Genomic DNA, 24,335 nt, shown 5'->3' with positions numbered 1-24,335 from the left:
CCAACCGAGTCAAGGACCAGGCCTAATAACCACCTTGATATGGAAACAAGTATACGCATCATCTCAAGTTCATCCCAAGCCTCAAAAACCATATACAGACGTGGGCCATCAAAGGAAAAGTGTGCAAATGACCATACAGCTCTCCACATTTATAACCCTCAATACCCAACGAACCATCTCCCCACCCCGCTAGAGTCTGTCACACGTTAACTGTATCCGGCATCTTCCTGACATCCAAAGTCGTCTCCACCGGTCACATGGATGGATTTGCACATGCCGCCACCCCTTCCGATGTCAGAACTGTGGACCACTGATCCCCCCAAAACCCCAGACTTACCGCTGGAGCAGTCAGGGCCACCCCATCCAGGTTCACAATGGCAGGTATCTGGAGAGACGCAACGGCCGTGCATACACTCCTCAGTGCACAGGGCTGAAGGCGTGGGACAGAAGAAGAGCAGACAGTGAGACCAGCCATCTGGGCACAAAGCAGAAGCCACTTTTCACGGGTCCCTAGTGCCAAGGATGCTCCAAATGTATCTTTGGTTTGGGGGATAAACATCAAAGTTAATAGGACTTGAGTTGTTCAGCTCGAAATGTGCCTGACAAGAGGGCATGGGGTCTACCCCAGCCTTACTTAAAACGAAACCCCAGCCTGAGGCAGGGCAGCCTTGGTTTTTTGGTAATAGCTCCTTCAGACACTAGAGATGCAGCTCAGTAGATAGAGAATTCCCAACACCTTATAACCATGTGTGGTACCACATACCTAATCCCGGCACTCAAGAGGTAGAGGAAGGAAGAACAAGAATTTAGCGTTATCCTCAGCTACAATGTAAATTGGAGGCTAGCCTGGATTACATTAGACCCTACCTTAAAAAAAGACAATCTTTTCAGGCTGATGTGGTAATACACACCTATGAGCCCTGGACTCAGGAGTATAAAGTTAGAGGATCAAGATGAATTTGAGGCCAGTCTAGGTTACGTACGCGTAGAGAAACCCTGTCTCAGACAGAGACAGAGACAAGGGGATAGAAAGAGTTACAGAGACAGAGAAGAAAGAAAAAGGAAAAACTGGGGTGGGATGGTGGAGAGTGGTGACTGGGGAGATGGCTCAGTAGTTAAGAGCACTTGCTGCTCTTCCAGAGGACTTGAGTTCATTTTCCAGGACCCACACCTGGCAACTCACAATTAACTTTGTAACTCTAGTTCCAGGGCATCCACTGCCCTCTGATCTCCGCTGGCACTCACATACGTGGGGCATATGTTCCCATAGACAGATACATGCCCACATAAGTAAAAGTAAAATAAATACAAAAACTCCAGAGTTTGATTTGTGGAGCTCATGTACAAACCAGAGGCCTCTACCACTCCCCCAAACTCTGGCCACATTTGCTCAGCAAACCTGCCCTCTCCATCTTTTGCTGGCCCCAGGTTCTCCTCATGAAAGTCCCTCATGTAAGCAGGCTGCCTGGCAGGAGCAGGCACTGTGCCCCCACCTTCCTGCCCCCCTCCTCAAACATCCCTATTTTGGGGTTCTCAAATGTCAGCAAATCTGCAAAGTATACAAATGCTGAGGGGAAAAAGCAACAGCTAATTATAAGAAAGTAATTAAGAGAGACATCCACGATGATGATAATTGTAATTAGAAAGTGCCTGGCAATTTCTTATCACGCAGTCAAATGCTACAGCCCCGGAGCCGCCAGGCTAGGCAATGAGCAGTTTCCATCCGCCGCACCGGCACCGAAGAGTCTTATTGACAGCCAGTGTGAGGAAGAGAGCTTATTGCTCTCCTTTCGATAGAATCCACATTTCCAAGGTCACCCTTTGCTCCCCAAGAGACCTGCCCACCACCTAAGCCATCAGCCAAGCATTACAGAAACCCCCACATGCTACCCCAACTAATTTTGCCAGCTCAGAAAATCAGCAGCTATCATCAACCCTGTCAATCTCCCAGGTGGGCTTGAGATAAAGGGCTCTCACTCTGAAAGCAGTGAGAATCCATCTTGCTGTCTGCTTCTGGCCTGGGCTGAGGAGCAGGTAGCCTCCTGGACTGAGTCTGGAGGGGCTGCCACTGACCCACTGCCTGTTCTAGATGCTAACTGGTGTGATCATGGGATGGTTGGTGTGGAGTCTTCTAGCCCTCCCCTAATGCTGGCCTTGGAGCTACTGCTCCTATAGTTACCGTCCTAGCTCTGTCTAGGTCCCCAGATAGGGAAGACCCTGGGAGAGCCACTTCAGATGGCCCCAGTTAGAGGTCTCCAATCAGCCTGGCTTGTGCTAGGGACCTGTAGAGCCCCAGTACTGGAGATCCCTAGGGATGGCTTCCCCAGCTCCCTGACTAGGGAACTGGGCTGAGCCTGGATCTGGGAACCAACTCCACTTAGAACCACAGTGACCTGCTCACTGGGCACTACCAAGACCCTAGCCAGTCACCGTTATGCCAAGGACATTCGGAACAGGTTCAAATAGGCCTATGTCCTGGAACACACAGGAAATCAGGTGCCCGTCTTTTGTTCCCCATCTCATGACAGTCCATTGGGCTCTGCCAGCTCCCAGTGAGGGCCTTGCTACTCTTGCTCCACTGTCCTTATAGGCTAAGGACTCTGAGATGCACAGCTGGGCTGGTGTAAGTCCCAGACTTTCAGCTCAGCTCAGCAAGGATAACTCCAGCTGTTTGCTTCCTGAGTGCAGAAAGCACAAACTTTGACCCTGGGGTCTCTGCCAAGGTGGTGGGAGCCTTCCATGAATTCTAAACCTGTGGTGTGTTGGGGATGGAAGAAACCTCAGAGAAAAGAGAAAATCATATCCAGCCCCCTCATTACATGCAGGGAGAAACTGAGGCTGTTTTACAGCCATCTCCCCCATCCTGGCTAAGGCACAAGAATGTAAGGTTGAGCACGGAGTGCTGCCAGCTGGCCCTGGGAGGCTCAGTGAGAGCTGGGGACAGGCCAGGGCTACAGTTTCCATGCCCTGAGCACCCTGCAGGGGGAGGGGACAGGGGCTCTGACCACCTGGAAGGAGGAAAGAGAAGAGCAAGGTCTCAGCTGGCTTCCTGACTGCCTTTGCGTCTCTCGGATTCCAGACACCCGTGACATTTGCCTTACCCCTTGCAATCCCTGGCCAGCAGGAATGGCCGTTGGGTATTCTGAGCAAGCTATACACTGCACAGCCTTCTCACTTGGTCCCTTCCAGGTCCTAGAGACCCAGGGTACCGGTTGTCAAGCGCCACCCCAAATGCTGAGCCATAACCCCCAGCTTAGCCCTGGGTTTAGAACACTACCACCAACCCACACATGCCGAGCAGCCCCTCGCGAGCCCCAGACCCGCTTCCAGGGATGTGGGGGGGGGGTCCCTATTCCCTATGTTCTCTCTAGACCTCACTATCCTTTTTCTCCCTCGTCCTTCTCTGTCGACCACTTTTTAAAACCTCAATCCGTTCATATTTCATAGGTGTTGTTTAGACAGATGTTTGAATCCTGAAATATTGATGACAAACACTCAGAGCTGAGATTGCTAGAGCTGGCATTTGGGCCACTGTTTGAACACCTGGAGAGAGAGGAGAGTCACCTGAAGGTTAGTGAAGTTAAGATACCATGGCAGCCTAACTCCAACCCCAGGGTCCCAAGTGAGCCAGCGGTAAGCAGCCCCTCCACAGAAGCCTGGGACTTGCACGGGAACTGCCTCTAGAGTAACAGGTTCCTGTCCCCCTTCCCCAGATGCCACATGGCTGAGCTCTGGAGGGACCAGGTTAGGACCCTGCCATCACTGACTCCCGCAGCTTTACAGGAGGTTTGTGATCAAGTCTTTCTTACCACGGCATGTCCATTTGCCCACGAGCAGGGACCCCAAGGCAGACTGGATGGGAGCAGCTTCACGTCAAGGGGAGGGGCAGCACTCCCGCTCTCCAGCCCAACGGAAAAGCCTGAACTTCTGCTCTCTCAGCCCCGCCTCATTGCCCTCCCATCCAATCTTGCTCCTAAGCATCTTCCAGCTTCCTGGCATGCTGGGAACACTGCTGCTGAGAAGCAGGTTGGTGGAGCTAGGACACAAGGTCCAGAGCACAGGGGTTTGCCCACAGGTGTTAATTGGTGCCTCTGCCCACCTCTGTCCCTGGGTCAGCCCCCCATTCAGTCGGAGATGGTGACAGGCTAGATCTCACAGGCTGCAGGGGTCAAGAGAATTGATAAAGGCTCAGGGCATAGCAAGTGCCAGAGAAGCCTTGCTCTCACTACTGGCAGGGTTTCCTTGGGCCTCGTGGCATCATCTGGTGACACTTGAGCCCTTTTCAACACACACACACACTCACACACACCACACACACACCACACACTCACACACACGCCACACAGAGTTACCCTCATCCTTTATTGTGGTTCATGGTGGGTGGTTTGCAGGGGTCCGCTGTCAGATCCCTGGTGGGAAAGAACACCATAACCTAAGTTTAAATCTGAGATTTACCAACTACTATTGCTCCACCAGTACCATAAGCAAATGACCCCTGCCCTGTCTTGAGAACAATGGTATCCACCTCAGAGTTGTTGCAAAGATGGAAATGTTAGGGGGCTGGCGAGATGACTCAGTGGGTAAAGCCTGGCAGCCCAAGTGCAACCCCTGGAACCCCCACAGGGAAGGAGAAAGCCAACCCCCATAAATGGAGCTCTGACCTCGCAAATGCACCGTGGCACATGCATGCCCCTTCCCATCGCATTCTATTAAATAAATAAATGTAATTCACAAATAAACACTTAGGTGAATACCCAGCAAGTATTAGGTGTCCAGAGAACAAGAGTTGTTGAAATCTCTTCACAGTCCCACAATATTCTGTCTGTCTGTCTCTCTCTCTCACACACACACACCACACAGGATCATCACATATGACTGTGCGTGTACACCGTGAGATCTGAACCCCTTTCATTCCCATGATCATCTCACACACAGGATCACCACACATGCCTGTGGGTATAGACTGTGGGGTCTGGGCTGGATGTCAAAGACAGATGACAACTGCTTCCATTTGTTGCCACTTCCTATGGGAAGGTTTCCACTAACCCTTCCCATGCTTTTATTTGTTTATTTGTACGTTTTCTGAGTACCCACTACATGCTGTGCCTGGAGATTTTCACCTGAGTTATCTCAACCTTGTACTCCATAGTTTCATGTCAACTTGACACAAGCTCAAGTCATCAGAGGAGTGAATGTCAATTAAGAAAATGCCGCTATAAAACTAGGCTGTAAGCAAGCCCCTAGGGCATTTTCTTAATTAGTGATTGATTGGAAGGGGCCAGCCCATTGTGAGTGGTGTGATCTCTGGGCTGGTGGTCCTGGGTTCTTCTAGAAAGCAGGCTAAAGAAGCAATGGGGAGCAAGCCAGTGAGTAGCATCCTCCATGGTCTCTGCATCAGCTCCTGCCTCCAGGTTCCTGCCCTGACTTCCTTCGATGAACTGTGCTGTGGAAGTGTAAAGCAGAACAAACCCTTTCCTCCCCAAGCTGCTTTTGGTCATGATATTTCCTCACACCTATAGTAACCCTGACTAAGACAGGTCTCAACCAAAGGCCCTCCCAGCATGCCTTGGGGAGTTCACTCTCATAACTTCCTCAAATATTAACCTGAGGGAGATACCCCCTGAGGCCTCCAGTCCCTGGGGAGCACTGGCTGCTTCCTGCTCTGTGTTGGTAACCCCCACACAGTAGGTGCACCGTGGTTGTGGGTCCCCCATGTAGTTCATGTAGGGAGCTCGGCCTCAGTAGCTTCTCCTGGCCCTACCCCTCCTCCACCTGCACCTACACCCCAGCCTGTCAGTGACAGGAACCCCTCGCCTGCAAACCAGGACCATACTGTGCCTTCCTGAAACTCAGACTACAAGCCAGTGTTGACCCTTTGGGAGTGCCTTCACCTTCCCTGTGCCCAGGGCTGACCTGCATGGACTGCATCCCAGGCCTCCTCATCCTCTGGCTTCTGGGCAGGTCCAGCCAGAGGGAACAACCAGCAAGTAATAGGAAGGGAGGTTGTACCATGTGTGCCTAAGATTCTGGGGAGCGGTCCTCAGGCCCAAGGGATGGCAGTGGTTCTCAAATAGATGCTATACCATTTCTTAGTGGTTTCCACAAACACTTCCTCTGCCTTCGTTTGTTTATTGTTCTGAGATGAAGCCTTATGTACTCCAGACTGACCGTATCCTTCTGCTTCCGCCTCCCAAATTCTGGGGCTACAGTGCACATCATCACCTAGTTTGTGTGATACTGGGGATACAATCCAGGATGCTGTGTATGGCAGGCAAGCACCCCACCCACTGAGCTACTTCTGCAGCCCTCTCCCCAGCTTTATAAAAACCATCTCTCTATCACTAGACTCTCCCCGGTGACCCTTCCCATCACACCCCATCCATGTCATTCTGGAAGCCTAACTGGTCCAAAGCCAAGCTGAGGTCTGAGCCCACACAGGTGCAGGATGCTAAGGAATGGCTCTTATGGCTGCCTTGTCACCTAGACCTCAGGTGCAGACAAGCAAGTGACAGTACCAGACCAGGTGCTGACTTGCTGTACGGATGTAGCTGAGCGCCTCCCTCCCTCAGACCTCCATTTTCATATCTGAAATGAAGGGGTTAGTGGCATGACCCACTGTCACTCCAGCTCTGGGTGCGTAGGGCTTTATAGTGCAGCAGATTTCGGTTTGAGGGTCAACTCAAACGGAGCTTGAGTGTTGCTATAGAGACAGCTTAGTCAAGGGAGGACCTGAGTTTGAGCCCAAAAACCCATGTCAAAAAAGCCAGGTGTGGTGATGCAGAGAACTACAGATCCTGGGGCTTCCTGCCCAGCCAGCCTAGCCAGCTTGGTGAGTTCCAGGCCAGCGAGAGACTGTAAAAGAGAAGAAAAGGCAGGTGCTGCCTGAGGAACAACACTCAAAGTTGTCCTGTAGCCTCCACACACACATGCATGTCCCCGCGCGCGCGCGCGCGCGCACACACACACACACACACACGGCAGGTGGGAGAGAGAGAGACCCAAACATGTACAAACACATGTGCACACACATATAACATGCAGCTTGGTGCACGGAGAATGTATCCTGAGGAGCAGACAGCATCTAGAGTGGCAGGCTTTGGTCAGAAGCAGCTGGCATGGGCAGCTCTCAGCAGACAAACTATGGAGACAACACCGGCCTTCCTGACTACTGGCTGGCCCTCATGGTGGAGAGCCCCTGGAATCAATTCTCCATTCTATTAGCATTCCACCCGAGACGACCCACGAGTCCCCAAGGTGCTCATGGTAATATATTTGCCTGGCTGCCTGCAAATGGTCTCACTAGTTAATGGAACTATAAAATTCCTTCACATGGAAAGGTCAAGACAAATAAAGACATGCTCCCTGGCCCCATACCTAGTGGGGACTAGAGAAGGCCTAGGGTCCAGACACAGTGTGACCTCCTGAATTCCACGGCATATGGCTTCTGGAGCTTCCCATGACCCCACCCCCCACCCCATTTCCCCTGTGCCCCAAGGCACATTGATCAGCCAGACATTAGCATTCCTGGCAGGAGCCACGGAGCAGGTTGTCACTGGATTCTGCTTAGAAACAAAATAACCTCCATTCAAGTGGGCCCAAGTGCCAATTCTGAGGTGACATGCTTAGCATGAATGATTTTGCCATGGCCAAGGTCACGCATCCCTATATGACATGTATATGTATCTATGTCTGTGGAAGGGACTTAGGAATTTCCAGGGAGTTCTAAAACCCAGTCCAGTAAACACAATCGCTGAGTTCCCTCCTCAGGCGGACTTGGCTTTGAGTGGCCATGTTTGACTCCAGGACGTGAACAGTCACATTTAGGAAAGCAGCCATTCCCCTGCAGTGCTGGGAGAACATAAAGGACGCAACAGCTTCCTGGTCTGGGGAACTCAGGCCTGCACGTTCCACCCTGCCTCACGGACCTCTCTCTGAGCAGGCCCTAGCGCCTCGTCTTCCTTTCCAGGCACCCTAGCTGGCTGCTCCCCTGTCGCGGTATGTTATGTGCTCACCTGACGGCTACCTGCTGGGGTGTGTTGTCATGCACTGGGTCCCTGCTCTGCCACTCATTGGCTGCGCATCTCTGGGCAGCCTTCTGACCTTCAGTTTCCTCCCCTGCCTCCCCTGCGATCCAGGAGCATTACTGCAAACACCAAGGAGTTAAGACCTGCGAAGCCCCTCCGACCAGAGCTTCCAGCTGTGCCTTTCCCCCACTAGCTACCGTTATTCACATTCCTCTTCTAGCGTCAGGGTGCAGGACCTGGAGCATCATGGCCCCAGTGTGGCATTTCCAGCTCAGCTTCAGATCTGAAGGCCTGAGTTAGAACCGAGAAGAATTCCTTGTTAGTGGAGGCGGGGAGGGAGTGACAACAGGGACTGCGAGTGTTAGGGGTATGGGGACGGAGTGGAAGAAGCCACAGCCCCAGTCAGCTCGCTGGTGGACAGTCATCCACCAAAGGCGACATCCTGTACAGACAGCTCCTTCCTCTTCTGGCTCTCAGAGGAAAGAATGGAAGAAGACCACAACCCAGCTGCCGAGACTTCTCTCTCATGGACCCAAGAGCTGTGTTATATAGCTGTGTGTAGGGAGTGTGTGTGTAAATGTGTCTACCTGTCATGTTCACTTTAATACCACCTCCTCCAGGAAGCTCCTCATGACTGCATAATCTAACCCTGCCCCAAGCAAGGCCAGGTCCCCTCCCTGCTGGCTGGCGCCTGGTTGTCCCCAAAGGCCACAGCACTGACTTTCACAACTACTCACTGAGCTCCCACCAACTCCCCCCAAAGGCAAGAAAGAGGTCTCTATTCAATGTTCCAGCATGGAACCAGACCTGACAGAAGCACAGTCGACAGGAGCTGGACCTCTGTCCTTCCCCGTCTAGGACCCTCTCCCATGTGGGCCATGCCAGTCTGCTTGAGGGTGAACGTATAACTCAGTGTAAAAGGCCTGGCTATGCTAAGCCTCAACACTCCATGGGGTCGGCGGAGGGGATTGGCTGATTTGTTTGTTTTTGAGACAGAGTCTCATTGTCTGGGCTGGCCTCCACTTACTATGTCACTGAAGATGGCTGAGCTTCTGATCGTCCTCTCTCTACTCCTGGGCGCAGTGATTACAGCCTGTGCCACCACACCCCGTCCTTGCAGTGCTGAGGATGGATGAGATCCAGGGCTTCCAGAATGCTAGGCAAGCACTCTGCCGTCTTAGCTGCATCCCAGCCCTGACAAAACGCTTTTTTTAAAAAATGTAGCTCACATACACTGTCCTGTCACAGCCAAACCCAGTGGGGAAGACCGCAGCCTCCCATCCCATTCTAGAGCCCCGGGGAGCCATCTATCATCAAACGCCAGTGTCAGAAAATAACACCCCACACACCCCAACCGCATCAGGGGACCTCCCTCACGTCGCTACCAATCATCCTAAGATATCAGCCTGACTTGTTCCAAATACGGCTTAACTGCAAATAATGGTTTACCAATTAGAATTGCCACCTGTCAGAATGCTGCTATCAGGTTCCTGCATACAGCAAGCCTGCCAACCACAGGGCCTGATAAAAGCCTTGGCATGGCAGTCAGCAACCTCCACGGGCACAGAAGGCCCAGGGTCTGCTCCCGGCAGCCCAGCCTTCCCTGCTTTGTAGAGGATTTTCCCAGCTGAGCCGCTCCAACCCCCACCCCATGTCCCTGTGAGGAGCAACAGCTTTCAACTTGTTAATGATGCTGGAACATACGGCCTGAGTCAGCAACCCCCGGCACACGACCCAAGGAGAGTTTTTTCTAGGTCTTTTTTCCCCAGTTTGACAGATGCCAGACTTTCTCCAGAAAGACACATTCCAACTGATTGATTTTTTTTTCCCCTTAGGAAATTGATCCTTGCCACCTACAAGGCAAGCAAAACATGAGGCTTGTCAAGTGTTTTCTTTTTCTTTCTTTTTTTTCTTTCTTTTCTTTTCTTTTTCAACATTGGTTTAAAAAAAAAATATTCTGCCTCTCTCTTAAAGCTTGTCTTCCCCAAGGAGCTGGCCTCGTCTTGTAGTTTGTGTGACAGGGCCCCCAAAGGGGTGGCGATGGAGGATGGACAGATGGACCAGTGCCCGGTGCCTATTTTCCATCAGACAGACCTCAATACATCAGAGTGGGTGGCTGTCAGCTGGGCAGACCTGGGTGGGGGCCCAGGGCCTCTCCCTGGCAAGCTGGGTAGCCCTGAGCCAATTAGAATGACGAAGTCCTACAAAACCTATGGGGCTATCTGGGTTAGAGGGCAAAACAAGATAAAACCTACAAAGGGGTTGGCAGAGTAGGCCCCAGCAAGGGCTCAGAAATTCCAGCTCAAGACATTACCACCAGTTTTAGAAGCAGCAGCATGAATTTGACACTCGGACATGCTGATCTCTGGGCCTCGGAGATGGTTCAGCCAGTCATACGCTTGCTGTGTGATCATGAAGATCTAAGTTCTCAGCACTTACGCAACATGTAAAAAGTCAGGTAGAGAAACATGCATCTGGAGTCCTGGATCCATCTAGGGAGACTGAGATCCCTGGGGCTCATGGACAAGCCAGCCTTGCTGCACTGGTGAGCATCAAGGTCAATAAGAGACTCCGTCTCAAAAATAGAGACAGATTGAGGATGTCAACTGAGGTTGACCTCTGGCCTCCACATGCACCCACACACAATACATGTGAACACATATGCATGAACACATACGTACATACAAGGAAAAATATAAGCACGCTGTGCTCGGAGGCTTCCGCTGACCCTCAGAACCACGACATCTTTGGAGAGAGGGTCAAGCAGTAATACTGTCTGTCTCCACTTCAGCTATACATTAGCGTCTGTAGCTCCCTGTCTGTATCCTGTACCGAATTCCATCCACCAGCTCTGTCAGCAGCAAATGTCTGTTCCAGTCCAGCCTCGATCTGCTATAGCATAGCTTCAAGTGAAAATGTCTCTCCCCAGCTCCTAGCCCTTGGCACTACCTGGCCTCCCCTCCTTACCTAACCAATGGTGATCTCACTTCAAATGGTACCCACCTTAGAAAACGGTCCCTGAACAACCTCAGTAGGTGAGGTGATCCTGAGATGCGCTCTAGTCCTTCCCTGCCCCATCCTGGTCACATGACACCACTTGGCTCTCAACTGGAAGAAGGATGCTATTTCTCCCACTGACACATCCTGGGGTATGAGCACCGAGCAGCTTCATAAACAGCTGTTGGATGCTTGACAAAATGAATCCACATGGTGCCCGATACTCTGGACAGCTCTGATTACTAGAAAGTTCTACGCTTCACTGAGCAGAAATCTGCTTTCTCAGAGCTTGTGTGTGGTACTGCCAGGCTTACCCCTCCCTGCCCCTCCCTGCTCTGGCTCCAGGTCCCTTCTGATCCCACCTCACTAACCTTCCGAAGGCTTCTCTCTGTCAGGATCTGCAGTAGGACCAAGACAAACCAGTAGGAAGCATAGCTCCCAGCAGGTACGTCTAGCAAGCATGGTGCCCATCCTTTGGGATCACCCTCCCTTTGGTATTAGTGTTTGTCTCTGGGTCCACTCTGAGGTTGTCACCTGAAGTGCTGCGGAAGCCACCCATGGTTCAGGAGCTGGATACCTCTTGTATCCCCAGCAGCAAACAGCCTGTGGTCCTGCTGATTCAAAATCTCATTCCCATGAGAAGCTAAATCAGGAGCTGCTTAGCAACCTTTATTAATAACTCTAGTAACATACATAAACGGATGGGAAAGAGTCGCATCCCAGCCCTCCCCTGCCTTCCCATCCTGAACCTCTGCCTCTCTGTAGGAGCCCTAAGTTCCCTGTCCTTTCTGGGAGTGATTTCATGAATGAGTCCTCATCAAATTGCAACCTTTTCATGGCATGGATGGCTGGGAATGTTCCACTTCCCACTTACATATCACTGAAAAGATCCCTTTCTACCTTGGCCCCCTCTGCCACCCTGGCCTGCGAGTCTGAGATCTCCGTGGGCAAATGGGTGGTTGCTTGGCCTAAGCATCATTGGGGTGGGAGAAGCAAGCTTCCAGAAACCTTTGTGACCTGTCAACCAGAGTCAGCACTGCCCGGAGCTTCCAGAAGTTGATTCCACCCTCCACCCTGAACCACCCCTGACTGAAGTTCAATGTCCCCTGACAGTTAAAACCTGAGGATGTGAAACGCTTTAACTTTATTTAAAATAATGTTTAAGGTCCACTGTTCCACTGTCACTGGTTATAAGCTTCTTTGTGATGAAGATAGGATCAAACTCAGGGCTGTATGGGCTCAGGTGAGGAGACTCTCCCTACCATGGCCTCTCTGACAGACATGACCTTGCAAGACCAATGGGTAAACAGGCAACACTGGGGCAACCCCAATGGAATGCCATAAAGTACCAGGGTGGGATGGTGGGAGCTAGGCAGAGAAACTAGGGTGGAAGGTCAGGGACCTTGTCTCATGTACTCATTGACCCTGGTGCCTATCTGTGTCTCTTGGGGGAGAAGTTCAACTTGAATATACTTGAACTGGGGCACATGATAAACATGTAAGGTCACGTGTCATAGCACTGGTGATCATAGCTGGAGCACACACTAACTGTCCATCCACAAGAAGAAGAGTAAATCAGCACACACACACACACACACACACACACACACCACAATAGGAAAATATAATCACAGCAACATACTCAAGGGCATTGGTACAATAAAACCCAGGAAGCAGGGCCGGAGTGGCAAAGATCAGACAGATCAGCATGTGGCACCCTCTGTGAGAAATTACAGGGCAAGGATATGCATATGCATGCCCTTAAATATACCCTGAACATCGAACATCTCTACAAGGACCATGCAGCTAGTAACTCCTTCAGGAAAGGGGCTTATAAGGGACCACCTACTTCTACAGCAGATGTACTCAGAGCCAGGAGAGCACATTATCTGTGCAGAAAACAGAGACAACTGAGACTAGAACAGAAGAGTCTCCAAAAAGCCTCTGTAGCCACCCTCAGGAGCCCCTGCTAGAGGAATCCATCCAGCACCCACACACCAGTCAGCACCCAGTGACAATGTGTGACCACACAGTGACCTAACGAGTGGTATATCTAGAAAGTTTGCAGAAAGGTTTATCTCTGTCCAGGAGCTGGATTGTGACCTCTGCCTGCTGCTAAGCCGAGACCCCAGAAGTCACCTCCCAGCAGTGACCAGGTTCCCATCACACAGAGCCCTAGACAGCCGGGTTCTCAGGGCTCCACAGTGCCTGAGGGAGTGTAAGGAGCAGCCAAGGTTGGCAGTGCCCATAGCTCACTGGTCTCATCCAGCACCCAATAAGCGGAACTTCACAGACTTTCTGGACAAGCTTCCCACTGTCCACTGTGTCACACTGAGGGGGACATCGGTTCACTCAAAGATAAGCCTTGCTCTCACTCATCCCAGCTTTCCTTAAAGTGATCTTGTGAGACACCCGCCTCCTTCTGTTCCCTCCCTTTTTTCAGCTCCTCCGTCACTCTCTGACCTGCAATGGCCATGGGATTTGTCCAGGGGAGAAATCCTGAAGGTGTGTGCAGAAAGAAAGAAACGAACAAAAAGATAGAAGGAAGGGCAAGGGAGGGAGAGACTGGAGAAATGTATGGTGGTTTGAATAAAACAGCCCCCATGAGCCCAAAGGGAGTGGTATGATTAGGAGGTGTGGCTTTGATGGAGGAAGTGAGTCACTGGGGGTGGGCTCTGAGGTCTCCTAAGCTCAAGCCAGGCTTAGTGGTTCCTGGTCTCTTCCTGCTGCCTGCAGATCCAGATGTAGACTCTCAACTTCTCCAGCACCACATCTGCCTGTGTGTGTGCCACCATGCTTCCTGCCATGACAATAATGGACCAAACCTCTGAGCTATAAGCCAGCCCCAATTAAATGTTTTCTTTTATAAGAGTTGCCGTGGTCATGGTGTCTCGTCACAGCAATAAAACCCTGAGACAAAAAGCAAAGAGATTCCAGTTTCTATTTTTTTTTTTTGGAGTATTTAGATACTAGTCACCTGGAACCCTTTCTAATATCTAAGTTTTGGGTTTGTTTGTTGGCTTGCTGGCTTGCTTGCTTGAGACAGAGCACAATGTAGTGCAGATTGGCCTTAAAGTGATTTTGCAGTCTAAACTGATCTGGAGCAGGTTTTGTTATTGTTTCTTTTGTTTTTCTTTTCTTTGTGTGTGTGTGTGTGTGTGTGTGTGTGTGTGTGTGTGTTTGAGAGAGAGAGAGAGAGAGAGAGAGAGAGAGAGAGAGAGATAGAGAGAGAGAGAGAGAGAGAGACGCCTCTCTCTGACGTTGATCTTGAATTTGCTATGTAGTTGAGGATGACCTTGAATTCCTGACCCTCCACCTCTACATCAAGTGCCGGGATTGCAAACCTGAGCCACCGTGCTCTGTTTATGTATGATGGGCATTGAACCCAGAGCTTCCTGGATTTTAGGTACTGCTACATCCCCACCCACTCCCTGATTTCTCAGGTGCATGTTTGTCTCCTTTTTTGTTTTCTCAGCTCCCTTAAACAGGCAATACAGACATGGTATCCCCACTTTACAGATAAGGACTCAGAGTCAACAGGGGACCTCGTTGGCAACTTCTCTCTGTGGCACACAACACCTGCAGTGTCCTTGCAGGCATCATTCACAGCAACTTGCGTTGCCAGCCGTTCCCTTGTATATGGGGGAGGGGGCTCGTCTAGCAACCTGGACAGTCTTCTGCCACCAGAGAACAACGACCCCTATCTACTGCCCTTCTAACCCACAGGCGGGACAGAGTCAATCTAGGTGGATAGTGGCCGGCTGCTGAGGAAGGTGACACAGGCCTTGACAGGCATGTGATGGGATGGGGACTGAAGCCTGGCCTTGCTGGCTGCATGAGCTGAGAGTGCCTCTGGCAATGGGAAGCACGGCTGCCAGAAGCAAGAGAGCAGCATCATTTCCCCCCGGGGGAAACAATAAAGGAAAGGTGACGAGAAACGCAACCCTTTAAACTCATAAATAATGTTGCCTCTGCCACCCTGCGCCCCCAAGGGCTCACATATAAGCACTCAACAGGATAAGTCACCAGAGCAACAGAAACCGGTTGATGCCCAGAGTGCATCTCAGGGTTACCATGGAGCCCAAGCATCCTGGGAGTCAGAGGTCAGGGCCTCAGCCCTGAGCCAAGTCCTTTCACACTTTAGGAGACATCCAGTGCCCAGAGCCCTGCTCTGCATTCTCCAGGACCAGAGCAGGGATCCGCCTGAGTGGCCTTGGATACACCGGTTTCCCAGAAGCCAAAGTGAGAGTGGTGACTCATGTCTTGCCACTGGCACACACACAGTCTAACAGATACGCGGGTGTTTCTGTAGAAACCATAACGCAAAGGAGCTGGGGAGATGGTCCAGCGGATAAGTCAGTTGCTGTGATAACATGAAGACTGGAATTCGGATTCACAGGACCAACCTAAAAACTAGGCAGGCTTGTCAGCTTCCTATAATCTCAGCACTTGGGAGGCAGAAACAGGGGATCCCTAGAACAAGCTAGCTAGCTAGGCTGCCTGAAATTGACCACTTCCGTGTTTAGTGAGAGCCCCTGCCTCAATAAATAAAGTAGTCAAGAAAGATCTGCAACACCAACTTTGGACCTCTGCATGCATATGTGGAGTCTACACATGTGCACCCAACACATGTGAACAGGCACGCACACACGACAATAAATCATAAGTTCTGTGGGAGAGTGGGGCGGCTGTGCTCAAATTTTGTTTTCACCACTTAGGAACTTGGAAATTAGCTAATTCCTAGAATGACTCATTTGCTGTGGGTGCTTTTCCCAACGTGCGTAAGAACTAGCAGCTGGCAATGCCTTGCAGAGAAAGACTGCATTGATCACAGAGGGAGGAGGGAAGAGTGCAGAGGGAGGAGGAGGAAAGAGCACGGGTCTCACTCATCATTGTAGTTTTTTTTTTTTTTTTTTTTTTTTGTTCCAAGACAGGGTTTCTCTGTAGCTTTGGAGCCTGTCCTGGAATTTACTTGGTTGATCAGGTTGGCCTCGAACTCACAGAGATCACCTGCCTCTGCCTCCTGAGTGCTGGGATTAAAGGCGTGCACCACCACCACCCAGCTGCATATCTGGGGAGGTGAAGGGGGAAGGCAAAGGCCCCTCTCGACCATGAGTGTCCCTGGTTTCCCATCTCTTCTTTGCCCCCTCTTGACTTGCAGCTCACAGACAAGATCCTGTAGAAGTAGTCAGGTGGGAATCCCAGCTCAGCAGAGGAAGGGGAGATCCTGGCAGTATCGTAGCAGGAAGCCAGTCCACCTTGGAGACCCCTTATCTGCAGAGGGAGTTGACGTCAGCAGTATTATCTACACTATGAGTCCTAGTCCCTCACAGGGAAGAGGAGATCCCGAGGTGCTGGTGGGTCCCTGCCCCTGGCATCTCAGGGCTAACACCACTGCCTGTGCCGGTGCCACATCCACACCCTAACCTCTTCCTAGGCTCTGTCTGTGCTTGGACTGGTTTAGCTGAGAGCGTCAGGACCACGTGGTCATGTTGTAGCTGAAACTCCTAGGGATCTGCCCCCCTTCACCTTATCCAACCCACTCACTCTGGTCCCCAGGATCTCCCAGGGTTTTGTATGTACCAATGTGCATGTATACTCAGAGGATAACCCCAGGAATTGCTCCATTGCTCCATCCTTTTATGGGGGGAGGAGTAGGGTTTCATTGTCCTGAAGCTCACCAAGCTAGGTTGGTTAATAAGTGAGCCCCAGACATCTACCTGTCTCTTTCTCCCCAGCACTGAGATGACAAGTGTGTATCAACACACTGGGCTTTTTCTTATTTCCATGTGGGTTTGGTCTTGGTTACTGTTCTATTGCTATGAAGAGACAGCACAGCCGTGACAACTCATAGAAGAAAGTATTTAATTGGGGACTTGCTCACGCTTTTAAAAAAAGAGGGTCAGTCCATTAGCATCATGGCAGCAGGCACTGCAATCGTAGCTGAGAGCTACATCCTGAGCTGCAGGCCAAGAAAGAGACACTGGGCCTGGCAAGGGCTTTTGAAAGCTCAGAGCCCACCCACAGTGACACATTTCCTCCAACAAGGCCACACCCCCTAATCCTTCTAATCTTATCAAAGAGTTCCATTCCATGGTGACTCAGCATTCAAACATATGAACCTATGGGAGCCATTCTTACTCAAACCAATGCAGGTTCTGAGGGTCAAACTCAGCTTGCAAGGCCAGCTGCTCCCCAGGTCCCACCTTACTAGTTTCTTAGTAGACAGAAGCCATGACCACCTCAGAATCTTCTCCCATTAGTTCTGCTCCCCAGGTCACCTGTGGACTCTTCATCTTTATATCTGTGGGGGAATCCTATGAAAAGAACCCCAGGTTCTTTTCCTTTGTGAAACTGATTAAAAACATTATTTGTGATTTATTTGGAGTCAACTGCTGGAAGCTTCTCAATGAGCTGCCAGGTCCATGGGGTATAAATCCCAGCATCCTGTGCATTCCTAATATCTATGGCCCACCTCAAACCAGGGCACAGGCAGTCACTTAGTATAGGCTATCAGAATAAAACTAAGTAAGGGGTAGGGTGCAACTTTGTGATAGTGATTGCCTGGGTTTGATTCTCCTGTACCTCCACAGTCAGGAGAGAAAGATAGACAGAAAGTTATTTGACATTTAAGTATATTTTCTGAGTGGATGAAAAGGTAATAAATAATTAGTGCCAAAACACCAGTCAACAGACATCTTTCTTCCTTGCCCTCTGTTTCTGTAGAATTGAATACAACACCTCACCAGCAGAAAAATTCAAACCAGGCTGGACCCCATATTGCTGTGGGATAATGTTCTTGTACCCTGTAAAGATATGTCACTTGTATTGGTTTAAAAAAAGGCTGATTGGCCAGTAGCCAGGCAGGAAGTATAAGTGGGGTGACCAGACCAGGAGAATTCAGGGAATAAGAAAGTTTCAGGCGGCAGATGCCAGCCAGCCGCCAAGGACACAAGACATGCAGAAAACAAGGTAACGCTATGGCCACGTCGCAATACATAGACTAATAGAAATGGGTTAATTCTAGATGTAAGAGCTAGCTAGAAATATGCCCGAGCTAATAGGCCAACCAGTCTATAATTAATTTAAGCCTCTGTGTGTTTTGTTGGGACTGAATGGCTGCAGGATAGAAACTTCCGTCTATATCATATGTTACCTCTGAGAAGTGATTAGGAAAGAATCATCCCCAAGAGGACATCCAAGGAGGTTAAATGGTTTCTCCAGACATCAGCAAAGGTGAAGAAATCAAAGTAGAGCTGCCATTTTCTGCCATTATCAAATGAGACCTGCAGCCCTTCCTCTATTCAAAGGGAGGGCCTGGGACTAATGTCACGCTGGATTACAAACTCCCTGGGTAAAAGCATATGTCTGCTTTGTGAATGTCTGTGTTTCTAGCACTCAGCCCAGAGCCTGGTACATAAGAGGTACTTGAAAATCCAATTGTTACTCAATAAATCATATTTTTGTCTTAAACAAGAATTTTTTTGGCAGGAAAAAGAGAGGGAGTTCTTTAAATATCTGAAGAGTTGGGTTTGGCAGTGCTTGCCATCCAACCATGAGGACCAACGTTCAGGTCCCCAGCACACACATGCAGCTAGACAGTTGGCCCATCTATGATACCAGCACATGAGACACAGAGACCGGATCTCTGGGGCCCTCCAGCTAGCTAGACTCAGAAAAGCAGTGAGTCCCAGGGCCAGTAAGACTCTGACTCCGTAAATATGGTGGAGAGTCAACAAGGACGATGCCTGAAGTCAACCTCAGGCCTACACAGACACATACACACACACGTACACATAGGTGCACATCACACATACATACATTACACACAACCAGTGGGATCAAGCTGGGCCTGGATAGTCATCTCTGAAGCTGTGAGCTCCCCATTCCCCTCCCCACTCTTGTGGACTTCCAGGAAAGCCAAGTGATTTCCTCAGTATTGGTCAAATATTAGATATCAACACAAGTACAGAAACCAAAGCAAGGCTGCTATTTTCCACCTGGATCAAACTAGATGTGAAGCCCTCTGTGTGGCCAAGTTTGCCTATTAGGAGTGTGACTGATGGCCCAGAGGCCTCTGGGAAATATCATCTAGAGACAAATGCCCGGAGCTCCTCCTCACCCTGAGGACGTGGGATTCCTTTACTGGGGTGCAGAAGGACCAGGACCCAGCTCTTGTCTCCCGATTTGCTGCCCAGTTGCATGAGCATGGGGACCTGGAGACCTGGACCAGAGACCTCAACTCAGCTCTGTGCCTCAGCTATTCCATCAGGCTTTGGTCTTTGTTCTGCTGATACAATGTTGCCGGAAGTCAGAAGACCACACCTTCACCTCCAAGGTGGTTTCCCTGCTACCCGCTGACGTCTTGGGTTTTCCCTTCCTCCATCAGCTGAGCAAAGCTTCAAACAAGTCCACAGTTCAGCCTGGTGTACTAGACGGTCACCTCCTCAAGAGCCATCTCCCGGCATGCAGGAGCCTTTGCACAGAGGATGAAGGTTCAGAATGGCGTGGAACTTGATGGTGCGGCTCCATCTACTTACACTAGGGAACGGGGGTGGCCGTCTTGGAAAACAGAACCAGCTCTCCTGAGCTTCGAAATAACATTGACGGATTTGGCTTCCTTTCCCATCCTCCCTTTTGGTGGGTATGATGAGGGAGGGACAGCTTTCAAAGGGCCACTGTAGAAGGAAAAGCAAAGCCCATGAAGGGGAAAGTGAAAGTAGGGGTACTGCTCAGAGGCCACGCCTCCTTGTCATCAGTGTAAAAGTGTCAGGGGCTACAATGGCTGCCCTATACCTTGAACCACCCTGCAGGCCCACTAGAGGTGGAATTGGTCTTGCTGCTCCTATGACTGAGTAGATGAACCCCATACACCCACCACCTACTTGGGGACAAGCTCTACAGGGGCAGGCAGCTTGGTTTCCTTAAAGCCTCTCTCTGGCAGATGCTAAAATGGTTAACAGCCCCTTTTAGCCCCTTCTGTATTTGTTCTATATTTCTTTTCCTGAAACAGAGTCTTTAGCCCAGCTGGCCTTGAACTCACTACATAGCCAGGGATGACCTTGAACTTCTGGTCCTCCTGCCCCCACATCTTCAGTGCTGAGCTTATCAGTGTGTGCCACCATGCCCGGGTTTATGTGTTGCTGGAGACTTAGTGCATGCCAGGCAAGCACGCTACCAACTGAGCTACATCCATAACCCCAAGCACCTCTACATGAAATGAGAAAAGCCAGCCGCAGAGGCACGCGGCATCCCTCTGTGTCTTTCCTCCTGCTTCCGTGGATGGGCAGCCCTTGCTCTGCAAAGCCACCAAAGACCCACGGAAAAGAGACAGGTACTGGAATGAGAACACACTGGAATAAATTCCTCCCTGTAGCCAGCTGGGGAGGTGGGGACTGAAAGAGCCACTTTGGGGAGCAAGATATTAACAGTCACAGCCAAGCAGAAGTCCCTCATCACCTTTAATTCTCCCAGAGGGAGCCTGTCCAGGTTGAGTTATCTTCCATGGGAAGGAAAAGCCGCCCTGGCCCTTTTAACCTAACACGGATCATAGAGCAGAGAAAATATAACAGCCCCAAACCACTAAGCACTCTTCAAGTAGACTCCGCAGCCTGCCAAAGAGGCAGAGGGGGCTGGGTTAAAGGAATGACATTTATGTTTTCTAGAGGAAGTGGAAGGCTTCCCCGCTGAGCAGAGGCTGTGAGGTGAAGTTGGAAGGGTATTTGCTGCAGGTGACCTCAGAGATCAGCTCTGACAGGCCCAGGAGATGGCCCAGGGTGTCCAGGGCAGGGTGGCTTTGTAGTTGGCCAGGTTGAGAGCGCTCAGGGAATTTCATCTCTCTCCATCATGGCCCCCTTTGACTGCTGCATGCTAAGTTCCTGCAACACACACAGGGAAAAATCGCCAAGTCTGGTAATTTGCCCAGATGGTGGGAGCTCCCGATTACTCCTTCTCCAGAGACAGCTGTTCAACCACTGGGCCATATGGCTCTCCTTGCTCCGCAGCCCACCCCGGGAAATGAAACACTCTGTGCAGGCAACTCTGCATGTCTCAGATCCATCTCTCCTTCTGAGCAGGTAATTAAGACCTCCAGTGGAGTTGCTGCGCCCTGCGCGGCTGTCCACACAGTAGAAACTACTCTTTAAATCCCCATTAATGTCCCCACAGTGGTGAGGGACGCAGCTCAGCTTTCTTCCACTGTCTCAGAGACTCAGACACACCCCCAGAATTCCCTTAAGATCACTTGACATTTATGACGGGCATCTTTCTTTCCACACAAGATGCGAAAACCTTACTATCACCTTTTCATTCTTTGAATTGTAAAAATTATTTCAGTCAAAACGGTAACAGTCAAGACCAGCTGCTCCCCAGGCTCTCAGACTCCTCCTCAGGAGAGTCAGGGGACCTTTCCCAGGTAGGTGAGGTCCTCGGATCCACACTCTGGGAGTAGGATCATCATTTCTCTTCATGATACCTGCTAGATGAACCCCAAGACCCTGACAAGACCCCAAAGTTGGGAGCAGGCTTCGTTGTTCGCAGCCTGGGCTGCTCACATACTTCTGAGACAATGAGCAACCCTTTTAAACAATTCCTTTAGAAAATCAAGCAGGGGGCCCGTGACCCCTCCTTGCAACCCTGTGTCTCCCCATATCTGAACTGTCTGTCATTCCATTTGCCACTGCCTGACAGGGACACAGTCACAGTGGGTGACAGAGTGCAGAATCCCAGCCCTGTGCAAAGCATTGCCAACATTTTCCCTAACATTATTTGCAAGCCTGAATAGATGGAGTACTCCCAGCTCCTCACAGATGAGGAAACTGAGGCACAGAGCAGCTACAAAGCCCGGTTCCAAGACCAGGCTTCCACCTAGCAGCAATGAGACATGAGATGACATGGTACCGTGCCTCCAGAAACACGAGCACTACAGACAAGAAGACTAGAGGCAAGGGGAGCAGGACACCCCCCTTTACACTCACAGTCCAGCCCTGGCTTTCAGGTATTGACACTAACGCACTTGGCACTTGTAGCTGTGAGCTCTCGGACAAATCATTGGCTCCTCTGAGGAGGTTTTAGACATCTTGTGTGTAGATGTAAAAAGGTTGCTATATGCCTTTTGTTATTGTTTGGGACAAGGTCTCACATAGCCCAGGCTAGCCCCAAACTCACTGTGTAGGTGGAGATGACTTTGAACTTCAGATCTTCTTGCCTCTGCTTCCTAAGTGTTAAGATTACAGGCATGAGTTACCGTGTTTGGTTTATGCAATGCTAGAGATTGACCCCAGGGCCTTGAGTATGCTAGGTAGACACCGTCCTCCTAGCTGTATTCCCAGCCATGTGTGCTAATATTCAGGATAAACAATGTGTGGAAAGCCTGCAACAAGCTTGGGAGGTCCCTCCTTTCTCCAGCGTCTGTGGACATAAACGTCCCACAGGGTCATCACCTGGGCCCTGCCCCTCCAGTTAGTGACACAGCCGAGCTTCTTCCCCACCTCGGATGCAGCTGCGCAGGTCCACATCACCGCCAGCCTCTCTGCCTACCCCTCCAGAAATGGAGCAGGCTTCTATGAGTCCATGAAGGCCTGTGGCAGATGTTCCAGATGCAGGACGCAGTGACTGGCCCTGGGGAGGCCCCTGATGCTGTGGCCACAAACGCTGACTATGCACACCCTCCATAGGCAAACAAGCCCATGGCTCTTCCACACCTATTTCCTAGTTTTCTTCACCACTTGGAGTCCCTTAGGCCCTGCTCTGATTTAGCCCCTCAAGCACAGCAAGCACACTTTCCATTCTGAACTGTCCAATGGCCTCGATTCCCCTGTTAACTTTGCCCACTGACTCCCAACATGAAAAACCCCTCTGTTCCGACATGCTTTGGCCTCACATGTAATAGACCTTGTGAATCAACAGGTTTTTTGATATTATAGATGAGAAGGTGAAGCCTCAGAGAGACAGAATCCCGAATCTGCTCCTCAGGAGGATGGTGAGGCTTTATGGAGGGCTCTACCCATCAGCCAGGGCAGGCTCACAGTTGATGCTTCCTCCAATGCAAGAGGGACAGCTTGGAAGAATACACCACCTTCCTCTTAGAGTCCAAAGTCAGGTAAGAGGAGAACTCTGTGACAAATGCCACTCAGTGAGGTCAGTGGGTGTCCCTTTGGCCAAGCATCAGATGGCATTTGTGTTAGAACTTAAGATTTTGAACCTGAGAACCAGTAGGGAATGTAGCCTGGACCAGGTCTGGCTTCTGGGCTTCCATGCACAGATGCGATGTGGTTTTAAAGGAGGAGCGATGCTCTGATTAGAACTAAATCAGAGGTGGAGGGGCTCTTGCACAAAATTAATGGAGTTTGCCCCAGGGCTTACACCTGCCACACAGTTTTTTAGTCCAGAGAAAAGAGCGCCGGGACAGGAAAGGGAGCTGCCAACAGATGAAGAAAAGGCAGATGGGAGAGAAATCAAGGTCCACTGCTTCCTCTGCCCAGCTCTGGCCCTGCCTTAGAGCTCGCTCCCCAGCATCCATCCCATCCACATCCTCATCCTCATCCATCCTCCATCCACTCGAAGTGCTCTCTGGAAGTCCATTGTGCAGAAACAAGATTAAAAGGGACGGGCAGAACAAAGCACTTGCTGCCCTAACAAAGGCTTCTCCACTTAGTAAATTAGAAGCTCTTTCCGTCTGACACACTTTTAAAGGGAAATCTTCAATTACCAGGTGCCTGTGGGCCGGAGCAACAAAAGGCTTCACCAGTGACTTTATTCTCATGCCCAGAGCAGGCACTGAAGTGGTTTTATGTAAGAGATACTAATCAAGTCCATATAATTTTGTGAATCCTTTATGGAGGACTGAAGGGCGTTTGAGCCCTGCGGCTGCTTCAAAGAGATTTCTGCAGCTTCTGCATTTACCTTGCCAAAAGCTTAGCTGAGCAAACAAACCGAACCCTGTAAATCACGGGGCTCCTGATTTACTATCAGGCCTCGCAGTTTGTTTGGTGGATCGGAGTTTGTGGATAAACAGAGACCAAGGCCTAGCTCTCTCCACCTGGCCATGCCAATGAGAGGTGGCAATCTGTGTGTGTGTGTGTGTCTGTCTGTCTGTCAGTGTCCCTGCACACATGCATCTGTGTATATAAACATGTGGAGGCCAGAAGCTGACACTGGGCATCTTCCCCAATTGCTTTCCACTTTTTATTATTATTATTAATTACATTTTTTAGTGTGTATGTGTTGTGGGGTATGGAGATGTATGCCACAGTACATGGGTAGAGGTCAGAGGACAACTTGCCAGCTCACTCCCTCTGCTAGGTAGGTCCCAGG

At 50.5% G+C, this 24,335-nt stretch overlaps 1 protein-coding gene across 9 annotated transcripts in view; it reads right to left on the bottom strand.

Moving 5' to 3' along the window:
• Window positions 1-24,335, bottom strand: part of Megf11 (multiple EGF like domains 11) — a 330,639-nt gene that overhangs the window by 171,157 nt on the left and 135,147 nt on the right. For all 9 annotated transcript variants that reach the window (XR_007593522.1, XM_050151800.1, XM_050151803.1 and 6 more), the window contains exon 5: window positions 338-430. Coding sequence is in view for 8 of the 9 variants with exons in the window: in XM_050151800.1 (XP_050007757.1) it covers window positions 338-430 (93 nt within the window). In the remaining variant the exon portion in view is untranslated. The remainder of the gene's footprint in view (window positions 1-337; window positions 431-24,335) is intronic.

The sequence above is a fragment of the Alexandromys fortis genome, unplaced genomic scaffold (assembly GCF_014885135.2).
Source record: "Alexandromys fortis isolate MF-2015 unplaced genomic scaffold, M_Fortis_MF-2015_v1.1 scaffold_70, whole genome shotgun sequence".
Taxonomy (NCBI): domain Eukaryota; kingdom Metazoa; phylum Chordata; class Mammalia; order Rodentia; family Cricetidae; genus Alexandromys; species Alexandromys fortis.
Note: the sequence above shows the minus strand (reverse complement) of the source record. Positions and strands in the feature narration are given on the sequence as shown.